The sequence below is a fragment of the Gymnodraco acuticeps genome, unplaced genomic scaffold, assembly GCF_902827175.1.
Source record: "Gymnodraco acuticeps unplaced genomic scaffold, fGymAcu1.1, whole genome shotgun sequence".
Lineage (NCBI taxonomy): Eukaryota > Metazoa > Chordata > Actinopteri > Perciformes > Bathydraconidae > Gymnodraco > Gymnodraco acuticeps.
Window position 1 is genome coordinate 478,694 of NW_022992231.1, and position 11,558 is coordinate 490,251.

The 11,558-nt window shown below is 37.4% G+C and overlaps 1 protein-coding gene across 4 annotated transcripts; it reads right to left on the minus strand.

The window, feature by feature from the left end:
* Window positions 1-102: 102 nt before the first annotated feature.
* amdhd2 (amidohydrolase domain containing 2) lies at window positions 103-6,975 on the minus strand. 4 transcript variants are annotated; one of them, XM_034206136.1, is made up of 13 exons: window positions 6,919-6,975; window positions 6,626-6,751; window positions 5,996-6,110; window positions 5,322-5,458; window positions 4,777-4,916; window positions 4,249-4,303; window positions 3,338-3,550; window positions 2,973-3,061; window positions 2,400-2,544; window positions 1,729-1,836; window positions 1,553-1,621; window positions 653-754; window positions 103-574 (listed from the first exon to the last, which is right to left on the minus strand). In XM_034206136.1, the coding sequence occupies exons 3-13, from the start codon at window positions 6,076-6,078 to the stop codon at window positions 501-503; spliced, it is 1,215 nt and encodes a 404-aa protein (XP_034062027.1). In that variant the 5' UTR covers window positions 6,079-6,110; window positions 6,626-6,751; window positions 6,919-6,975; the 3' UTR covers window positions 103-500. The 4 variants fall into 4 exon arrangements, 2 of the variants coding, with proteins under 2 accessions (XP_034062027.1, XP_034062026.1); XM_034206135.1 differs by having other exon boundaries at window positions 6,626-6,754; window positions 6,919-6,967; XR_004568074.1 differs by having other exon boundaries at window positions 1,710-1,836; window positions 6,626-6,961.
* Between the last annotated feature and the right edge of the window lie 4,583 nt (window positions 6,976-11,558).

The following is an 11,558-nucleotide window of genomic DNA, read 5'->3' on the forward strand; positions in this document are numbered from 1 at the left end:
TGTGATTCAAATAAACAGGCTAAACAAAAATATCTTTTACATCAGAAGCAATATAATTTATCAAATCTCAATGTCAGAATAAACTTCAAATCTGAGTCAGTGTTTGATTGTTGAAACTTGAATTGAAGATACTTTAATAGAAAAAAAAGTTTTAATAGAAAACTGCAATGATTACTCTCAAACACAGGCAGAATAACATTTCTGAATGGAGGAAATATGGAGAGACAACTTCTATATTTTTATATCTAGAGGTTTTAAGAAAAGTCCTATTCATCAATATTTAAAAAGGTTTATCTTCTGTACAGTGGCCTTTTAAGGACATTACATTAATCGCCTGATCTTTACGTCATAACTGACGTGTTTTTAGTGTAGAGCAGCCTAGGATAAAGAACAATGTTTTCTGATGAACTAAAACATTCAACAGAATTTTAGTTGTGTGTTTAACAGCGTTCCCTGAAGGCACCACGGTGTCCCAGCTTCTTCTTCTTCTTCTTCTATGGTCATTTTCTCCAAACCTCCTCCCCAGAAATAAATGTGGCTTTGACGTTGAGGGTCTCATCGAGCAAAACCAGGTCTGCAAAAACAATAAATGGATTATCGTTTCCGTCTGTACGCTGCAGAGAGAATGATTCATCTTCCAGTAAATCCTCACCTGCGTCCGACCCAAAGTCCAGGTTTCCCTTCCTGTGGCTGAGACCCAGGAGTTGAGCGGGATGCAGCGAGGCAGCTTCCAGAGCCTCCTCTACACTGCAGCCTGGGCGTATAAGAAATTGAAAGAAGATTAGTTAAGTTAGCAAACAATTTGGTTATCTTTTAACAGTGAGACATATTAATCCCTGGGGAAATTGAGTTTTGTTACAGTTGCTCCATTTCAATTAAATCAAAAATAATTAATTTATTAAAATATGCAGACTGTACTGCAATATATAACAACAATAGATATGTAAACATATTAATATTCTAATATATACAATAGTGAAATAATATTGTTTCTGAAAATAAGATATATACAATTGTGTAAAAAGTGTTTAACGCTGAGTGGCACAATTAAGGTACGTACAAATATAGCTTGAAATATATATTCTAATGCAGTATTAATGCCAAAGTGGTATACATTTTACACAATTTAATTGTTTTTGCTGATATATCTATTTTTTTCTCTTTAATTTGTCTCTATTTTTGTATTACTTGAAATGTTGTCCAGAAGTTAGCTGTAGTATAGGTTATGCGTCAAGTATCAGTATCATTTTGTTTGTTGAACTATGTATTCTTTTAAATTGTCTTATTTATTGTTGGATAATAGCATGTTATTGGTTTTTCCATTTCCTCGAAAAGTACCTGCAGGATTCTTGATTGAATATTGAAAATAATGTTGATACTATAGAACGAAGATGTCCTGTCCAACCTCAATGTTATTTTGTGATCAATTGTCCTTATTTCTGGTTCTGACAAATCCTTTTTGGTGAGATATCTCAGTATTTTCTGGGAAAACAGAGATGTGTATAGATTTTCCAAAATGCGTAATCTCTTATTTGGTTGCATAAAAACTCACCTGAAGCATGTTTAAAGTGCCGCACACACATATCCATCGTGGCTATGCTGCCGCTGAGTGTCTTAGTGCCTATAACACAGAAAGATTTCAGAACATGTATTTATTTGATAATACATGTGTTGCCTCTCAGAAAATGTGTTACTTTTATTTTTCAAACCAAGATAGGAAGTAGAGACCTGCCACGTAGGCATGGAGACCCTGGATCTCGATGACCTGCTGACCCAGAGTGTGACGACCAGGGGGGAGCCCCATCGCTGTGATCGCATCCGTCACCAGCACCAGACCTGAGGGTCACAGACAAGAGGACGGGAGGTGATGTCAGGACAAGGGCAAACTCTTACTACCAAACACAACAACAACAACAACCATGATCTCTCTCTACTGCCTACTGGGCCAAAGAGGTTAGGGGCAAAAAGAGTTGCAGCATGACCTCCAAGATACAAAACAACCACAAAAAGATTCACAACTTCCACAAAAGAATGCAAAATGTCCACAAAGAGACACAACAAACCAAAAATAACTCGAGAGGCAAATCTTTGTTGACTGATAGAAACAAAAACAAAAAAATGCAAAACAATCAGAAAGAGATGCTTCACAAACCATAAGGAAACAACAACAATAATACATAGAAAATAACCAAAAAGAGAAAACATATCAGCACGAAGAGATGCAAATGTACCAAGAATAAATGCAAAACAACCAAAAACAATAGAACAATATCTACAAAGAGGTAAAAGGTACAACTAACTTAAACAGACACAAAACAACAACAAGACAAAACAAGACCACAAAGACATGCAAAATGACCAAAAGAGATGAGAAATAGCCAAAACTTCACTGAACCGACCTGAGGGGTGGGCTCTGTGTGCGATCCTCAGCGCTGCAGGGTTGGTGTGGATCCCGTCAGCGATCATGCCGTAGTAAACCGTCCGGCCTGCAGGGACCTGATCACTGGTCAGCAGACCCACGATACCAGGGTCCCTGTGGTGGAACTGCAGAGCAGACAGCAGGAATTCATGTGAGCAATGACATCAGGAGTGAAGGAAGTACTCAGATAGTCTAATGCAATAAAAGTACTTATACCACACTTATACCATATTCTCTTACAGTTGTATTGAAATGTTCCGTCAGTCATAGTTTAATCAAGAAGTATTAAAAGAAAAAAAATGTGCAAGGCTGTGACAAATGAAATGATTGTTTATGTAAATAACATAATATCACAACTAATTTGACTCAAGGGGTTACACAGGTCAACTAGACATAGATGACAGATCAAAACAGCCCGAAGTGACACCTTCACAAAGTACAGTAAAACAGAAACAAAGGGAAAGTCGCCCCACTGTGATGTAAAAAAAGATACTGTAAGTTATTTTATCAAGAAACTATCTTTAAATAATGACTTGTCATTTGTTGGACTCACAGGCAGCATGGCATTGAAGAGGTGGGTGATGAAGGAGGCTCCGTGTTGAACGGCCTCCTCCGCCTGAGACATGTTGGCCACAGAGTGACCTGCAGGAGCATTCTGTTAATAGAGCCAGAGGAGCTAAATGCAGCTAACAAAACTGCTTCATGTGTTTTTGATTTGTTTACATTTGCTAAGGACATGTGTAGCTTTTATTTACATTTTAAATGTTGGCTGTGTGACTTTTTATTTGTATTGCAAGTGTACCCTCAGTTTCTTTCAAATGTACATAATAAAGTTGTTTGTAATTTGAGGTGTAAAACACACCTTCTCAAAGCAGTATTTATCCTTGAGTTTTTTGGATGTGAGTAAACGCTGCTCACCTAATGACACCGTGATTCCCTTCTGGCAAAGATCCCTGATCACCGATTGGCTGCCGTCCAGCTCCGGAGCCAGTGTCACCATGGCAACGCTGTCCAGGCCGCCGTAGGTTTCCATCAGGTCCCTGAACCCGCCGCTACTGAAGGTCCTGAGAAACTGCTCCGGGTGAGCTCCTTTCTTCTCCAGGCTGATGAACGGGCCCTCCAGGTGAAATCCTGCAGACAGGAAATATACAATTATATTTATAAAAAAGATAGATACAGATAATACAATATTTTGAAGGGTATGTCTGCCAATGTTGGGGTATATCAAAACCTGATGTATCTCAGTACTGTCCTACTGACACAAATACTCTCGTGAAAAAATGTTGTTACATTTGCAGATAAGTAGAAAAGCAAAGATTCAGAAGTCCTAACATTTGGGAAAAGAAGGTTGTAATATTTAGAGTGGTTTTATTTCAACTCAATCCCACAAACACCGTCCTTTTGACACAAATACTCACTAGAGAAAAAAAGTCAAGCAAGGTGGAAAAGGACAATTATAATTAAAAAATGTTTTAAATGAATTTATTTGAAAACATTTATTATATTTTATTTTTATAATTCTAAAAGTTACCAGACATTTTGTGGGGGTAATTCAAGCTTTAAAATACTTTTTATGTAAAAATTGTTAAAAAATAAGTAATATTTCAAGAAAAAACAAGCTAATATTTAAGAATGAAATAGAAAGATAAAGAAAATCTTAATAATTCCTCCTTTTTGTTGATGAAGTTAAACAGAGCCACCGACAGGAAGCAAGACAATATTAAGAAGCAATAACAAATAGTTGGTTTTCATGGGAAGACAAAACAACATAAATATACAGAATATATCCAGACTAATCCTCTAACATGATTCTGTCAGATTACACTCACCAAGAACTCCAGCTCCATGCGCTCCTCCATCGTGAACTTTGACCTGAGGCAAAACCTGAAACACATTTTGAGTAAGATTCTATTTTGTAGAAATACAAATGTATTTCAGTCCTCATTGGAAATCCAAAACAATGCACATGTTAATATGTTTATAAATAAATAACATGAGGCATTTAATTTGTAAAAGATATCTTATTACAATTATCTAGTCTGATATTGCAAATGTGATATGATCCACAATATTGTAGGGAATTATACTTTTTGTATAAATATTCTTATTCTTTATATATAAAAAATAAAATATATGAAAATTTAAAAAATATATGAAAATAATTATGGTGTGATTTTCGCTTTTAAGCATCTCTTACGATTTGGATTTTGCAGTAATCAATATTGTGAAATGAATTCATTCTTATTGATTGCAAATAGTTTGGTGCTTGATATACAAACAATGCAGGACCTATACTGGCTATCCCTCCTCTGGTTCCTGAAGTGGAATAAAGATTGAAAGCTGGTTATAAGTGTTACCTTGTGGTAGACGTGGGGGGGCGAGGTGACCAGCGTGGGGCAGAAGGACGTCACGCCATGCTCCAGGATCTTTTTGGCCACTAAAGAAACTCCGCTGCCGGCATCGTCGCAGGCCTGAGAGAAATCGATCCCGTATCCTCCTGCAGAGGAAATGACATGTTTCATCTGAATAATCTCCAAAAGGAAGATTCTCATGGTTTGCTCATTAAGCTTCAGAGTGTTTGTTTGCAGTTAAGAATGAGTTGCAGGTTCAGTTTTTAGTTAGGGGACCAAATTAAAAAAACATTTGCGATCTCTCTCTTTTGTTTAACCTTTTTCTTTTAAATCACAGATGAATAGAGTGGCACAGTGACGCGTCCTAAAACCCGGAAGTAAGTTAGCATTTTACCACTTCCGGTTCCTTCGACAAAAACCAATGCAATTTCTCCATAGGATTTTGGAAAATTGCTGGAAATAAGGTCTGTGGTTGAGACACATTGAAGAGACAGATCACGTTTTGTTCAGCCGGATAATCTCCACATGTCTATCCTACTTTTATAATTTACCATTGATCTGAACGTCTATAAAGCCCGGGGCGATGATGCTGCCTTCACAGTCCACACACTTGTCGGCGTAACCGTGCTCATCGAAGAAAAGTTTCTCTGGATCTAAAATCTTTCCGTCACGCACCCACAGGTCCTCTCTGCATGAAAACACACACACACACACAGGTACTTCAATAAAGTATTTCCATTTTAAAATACATTTAAAACATGTACTTTTTACTCCATTAGATTTATAGATTACAGTTTTTATATAGCTTATGTAGAGCAGGTAAGATACATGTACAGTAAGAAAACATCAGGATGTAGCGTTCCTTTATGAAGAACATGTTCCCTCCTCTAGACTAAATATTGTCTTTAAAAGAACTCTTGGATCAGCTGGAATATGTATTGTCACAAAAGCCAAGAATAGTTGAGTTTCTAGAGATATGTGGTTCTCATTGGATTGGACAGTGAAAACGCTACAAGAATATGATGATCCTGTAGATTATAGTGCTGCAGATTAAACTAAAATGCAACATAATGCAGCAGTAATAATACATCAGAAACATCATTTATAATAGTGTAGTGTGTGTGTGTGTGTGTGTGTGTGTGTGTGTGTGTGTGTGTGTGTGTGTGTGTGTGTGTGTGTGTGTGTGTGTGTGTGTGTGTGTGTGTGTGTGTGTGTGTGTGTTTACCTCTGCAGACAGTGGTCTCTCAATATCCTGCAGTTGATGAACTGACTGATGGGAGCATCGGACACTGATTTGTTGGATGGCATTTTTTTGAGTGGAGTGGATAAGCTTCCTCTGACTGAGAAACACAGCAGAATAAATCAAACACTCCTCTTTGGGTGCATAATGTCATTAAATGTAACACGTAATGACAACAACACATTTGAAAATCAAAGTTCCCAAAGATCCCACCTTAAAAAACAAACATGGAAATTAGGGCTGCAACTAACAGTTATATTAATTTCAGGACATAACCTAAACCCCTGCACCTTAAATAGTGGTTGCTGCCAATGAATCCACATTTTTTAGATAATTTAACAGATGCCTTTTTGAAAGTGTGTGTTGACTTGTAACCCTTTTGATAATTACCATCTGAAAGACATGTCTCAATCACTTTATCTGATGCTGCACCAGTATTAAATCATATCTCAAATCTTATCAGTGTAGGTGCAGCAGTTGACTTTGACCTCTGGTCTGCTTGTTGCTACAATAACTGTCTGGCTCTGGTTCTCTGGGGGGAAATGCACAACACCAAACTCCATGCAAATAAATAGTAAATTAAAGCTTTTGATAACTCTGACCTACTTTACATACCTTGAGAGACAAAGACGTAAAATGTCAACACTTGGAAGAGTCCAGTAGTCAACTCGGCATACACTAAATGTTTAATTCAACACGTCCTCCAGTCAAATATGAACTTCTTCTACCGCCACAGTCGCTCTGCTTCCACACAAATACAGGAGATAGCTACGTTAAAACCCCATATTTTATAACCGAGTTCGTTGACAGTACATTCCGTATTTCCCTTCAGATATTTTGACTTTAGCAGGCAAAACTTAAACGAACTGTTGTTTTACAGTGTTAAAGTACTTATCTAGAGTTGGTACCTGCCCCAGCCAGGAGCGTGTTCAGCTGATTCTGTGGAATAGAAACAGGGGAAACGGATGTCATGTGACGAAACGGAGCTGCAGGTCAGCTGATCAAAAAAAACAAAAAACTGTCCCTGCAGTTTGATCATTTGAATCCTGCTGAATACTGTATTGCGACCTAAGATTCCGACACTATACTTCAGTACAAATACATTAATGCAGTTGTATTGTGGCATTCCTTCATTTAAAACCACAAGTTTGATATTTTTCAAAATACATTTGAGAAATTACTGCAAAAATAAATAAATATGCAAAATTATATTAACTGTATTCACACAAAGGAATAGCTATGCAGTGTGTGTGTGTGTGTGTGTGTGTGTGTGTGTGTGTGTGTGTGTGTGTGTGTGTGTGTGTGTGTGTGTGTGTGTGTGTGTGTGGGTGGGTGGGTGGGTGGATGTGCGTGCGTGCGTGCGTGTGTGTGTGTGTGTGTGTGTGTATACATGCTCAGAAACTAAAGGCACGCGTAGACACCAGGTGGAGCTCAAACACAACACTAGTTCTTTCCCGAAATACAGAAACCTCACTTGACTTCTCTTCTAAAACCCTTTGTCAGTGCCATGAGTTCTGTATATATATATGCATTAGTACATGATGCTTTTGAAGCAGCATCATGTATGTCTATAGCTACCTCTGTTATTCATATCTTAAAGTCTAAAATGTTGTTTTGTTCTGATTACATCCTTTATGGAAAGCCAATTCTCTGCAGGTTAAACACGTTCGGCTTTTGATACATTACTGATAATCTTTACTTGAGTTTACTACATTAAAAATGTAGGACTTTAACTTGTTATTTTGGCTGCTACTAACGACTGTTTTCATTATTGATTTACCTACAAATTGTGTCATAGATGTATCATTTACAGTGTACAAAATGTTAGAAAAAAGTAAATACAAGTCTACCCCAGTAACTCAAAGCCCAAGGTGATGTTTTTAAATGTCTTATTTTTTGGTCCAAAACCCAAAGATATTTGCTTTAATATGAAAAAAGAGCAGCAAATATATAACAATTAAAGGCAGTCCTGCATGAGTTACTTCAACGATTGAAGAAGAGCTTTCTTTTCTGTGAATCTACTAATGTTTGCAGCACAGTGTGACTCATGAAGCTTTGACTGCAGCTTGTACTTGTAATTAAGTACTTTTACAGTCATCTTTTTATACTTTTAATAAAGAAATCCTTCTAACCCGACAGCAGGGAAATGTACAGTGTTAAAACAGCAAAGGCTTACACATTAAATACATATAGTAAATTCAGAAGCTTGGTTAAATGAAGTAGCAGCATCATAAAAGTAAGTGAACTAGTTGGCAGAAATAAACAGTACAGTATATATTACAGTCAGTAATAAAGTATTTCTACATCAAAGTATTTGTCCTTTGATCTCAGTAAAGTACTGCTGCCACACTGTACGTTTGCACACAGTGCAGGTGCATGACCACTTACCGTCCCACCTGATGTGAGGTTAGCAGGACAATGAAGTTAACCCTCTGCAGGATATCTTCACTCTACCAGGAAGTAGCACCAACCTCTGTCTGCAGCCCTACCCCCCCCCCTCCCCTTGCAGCAACCCCCTCCCCATTCCTGAAAGTCAACAATAAACTATGTTTCCAGTAAGCCGGATACCTCCCGAAGGCCTGCTCATCCCCATGGAGACCACTACGAGGGTCCGCAGGCCTGCGTCCCCTGGCCAAACCCGGCCACCCAGGTGGGAGCAGCTATGGAGAACTCACATATAAGTAAATACATATACAAGTAGTAGTACAATAATGCTGCTGCAGCTGATCTATAGTCTGGAGTCCTCACTAGCACTAAGAAAGTGGATCACTCCAGCTCTGAGGTCTTTACTCTGACTTCCTTTCTGCCAATACTTGTTACTTCAGAAATGTTGATTATCTTAAAACACTAAAGGGTTAAGGGCCATGATATGTTTCCTATCTTCTGCTACATTACGAACCATGTAGCTCAAATTTCCCTCTTCTTTATAACCACTGATATCAGGTAGCATAAAGAGGAAAGACTCGAGAAGGTACAAGTACCTTAAATGTGTCTTTAATAGAGACCTTGAGTAAATGTACTTTATTACTTTAAAACACTGGAAGAGAAGGACAGTTATATTTCCTCCAGTATGGATCAGAAAAATCTCCTCAAAGCGTCTCTGCATGGACATAAAGAGCATTCTTGGCCGGTGAGTATTTGCGAGGAGAACCAGGACTGGTATAATATATTTTACGGTCTCCGTGTCCTCCTCTTTTGTGGGCCGTGACGTCAGTGTTCCCCTCAGTGACACAGTAGCTTTGTTTTGGAGTCTCCACATCTCATTCACGGCCGCTTAGCTCAGAGTCCGGGGTCTGCGCAGTGGCCTTTCAGCATCCCGACTCCTTAATCCTACAGTTTTTTAAGACACTGAATAAGCAGCCGTTTGTGTGCTAGGTTTAGGGGCGGCGGAGTGCTTCTTGTTACGCCCAGGCCTAGGGGAACCTCGGCGCAGCACAAATAGCCCTCTCCCCACTCTTCCCACTCCCAAGAAATGGTCAATGACACAGGAACATGCGTTTGGTCATTTTAATTACCTGTTTAACGGGAAATGTCGACTTGCAAAACAATTGCTGAGGACAGAGAGGGGACGATTGCTGGCAAGGTCATGGTGAAAGGTGACACTGCTCACATTTGGAGTTGGAACACAAACAACAATATGAGTTTCTTCTGTGTTCTTCTTATATGATTTTAAACTGAACATTTTTGAGATTTAAATTTGTTGTTTTCAGCTCACATTTCCTGACATTTTAGAGACAAGGTTTGGACAGGATAATAAACGGGCCTATTGGCCCCATCCTGCGGTACGTGGCCAACAGGTGCAACCGCTTTTAAACGGGTCAGAACACTTACATTAGGAGAAACACGCTGCAGTTTCACAGTTTGACACAATTGTGCCAAAACTAATGCAAAGGAAGAAACATCCTCACCAACTTCACAACACATGCAAAGCATTTAGAAAACATTCTCTAACTTGACGAAACATGTGCAGCATTTACTAAAAGCACCACGTAAACAAAAGAGATTTGCATTTGCGTGCTTGTACCTGTCAGCCACCGTACTCAGGGGCCCAACAGGTGAGAGACCCTGTTTGAGGTAACTGCTCAAATGTCCTAGATGGAAGTTACAAATAGACACAAAATGATCACAAATAGACCAAAACTAAATATAACAAAAACACATAATATGATCACAAAGACACGCAAAACCAAGAGACACTGAATGTTTAAAAAAATATGCTAAATAACAAAAAAGGGAAACAAAAAGACCAAAAAGACACACACTACAACCAAAGAGAAAAGAACACAAACGGATGTAAGACCTACAAAAAATTGAAATACAAAAAATTGAAAATGAAGAAAGTATCTATATATAAATAATAACACAAATAGGAACCAAATATAAAAAAGAATATATATAACTTCTCTACATGTATACATATATATATATATATATATATATATATATATATATATATATATATATATATATATATATATATATATGTATACATGTAGAGAAGTTAAAGTTTAGATGTGGACATTTGAGGTCAAAGTCATCCAGATGATCTCCACCTCTCCTCCTCAGCGACACCGTCACATCCTGTGAGATCTGACGGGAATTGGATTGTTTGCAAACAGACGTGGAGGGCTGGAAATAAAAGTGAAATCCATTAGCAAACAAAGCCCCAGTGAAGCGGCTTCACACTCACTAATCTGCTCAATCTGTTGTCGTTTGTCCTCAATGACCAGCGCCCCCCCCCCCCCCCCCCCCCCCTCTCATCCACGTCCTCCTCCTGGTTTAGATGTCTGAGGTAAGAGAACCACAGCACAGACAGTTTCCATATTCATATACTAACAGGGCCTAAAGAGAGTCAGTGAAATGATTACATGAGACAAAGTCAAGCAGGACCACATTTAAAGGATTCTCTAATTATTAAAAACAATTGTTACCAACAACTTTTTGCTGGTGGTTGACACTTGATTAATTGATCATTAGTTAAAATGTACCTTTAAATAGTATTAATTATTTGCATGATTTATTTTCCTTTTTTTAGTTGTGCTGGTGTACATTTCTTTCTATTGTATCTGTATTTGTTTCTGCTTTTGTGCTGCAACACCTGCTTCCCTATGGACATGTTCCATTCATGGGATTTAAATGTTTTTTTTATTTGACCTTAGTTCATCTTTTTTTCCTAATTCTTAAATATTTGTCATTCTTTTATGTTATGTTATTAATTTTATCTTTTCATTATTTATCTTCATTTTAATTGACCTTAATCTATAATAATAATAAAGCTTTTATTTGATCTCTTAATCTTATTTTATAATCTTGTAATTGTATTTAATGTTAATCATATTTTATTTAAATTTAAACGTCATGTTTTATTATATTTATTTTCTTTTTTAATTGTATCTTAATCTAATCTTATTTTATCTCGATTTTATTTCATTAAATGTCATTTATTTTATTTATTTGAATTTTCTTCATCATAAAAATCCAAGTAATTAATGTATATTAGTCATATAATTAAACGTGATGTGACTTCATGTTCAGTCTGCAGCAGCAT

Coding starts and splice junctions, on each gene's coding strand:
- amdhd2 (XM_034206136.1), bottom strand. CDS start 6,078: ATGCCATCCAACAAATCAGTGTCCGATGCTCCCATCAGTCAGTTCATC. Junction 4,304..4,776: donor CCCCCCACGTCTACCACAAG/GTAACACTTATA, acceptor AATGTGTTTCAG/GTTTTGCCTCAGGTCAAAGT. Junction 755..1,552: donor GCACTTTAAACATGCTTCAG/GTGAGTTTTTAT, acceptor TTATACGCCCAG/GCTGCAGTGTAGAGGAGGCT.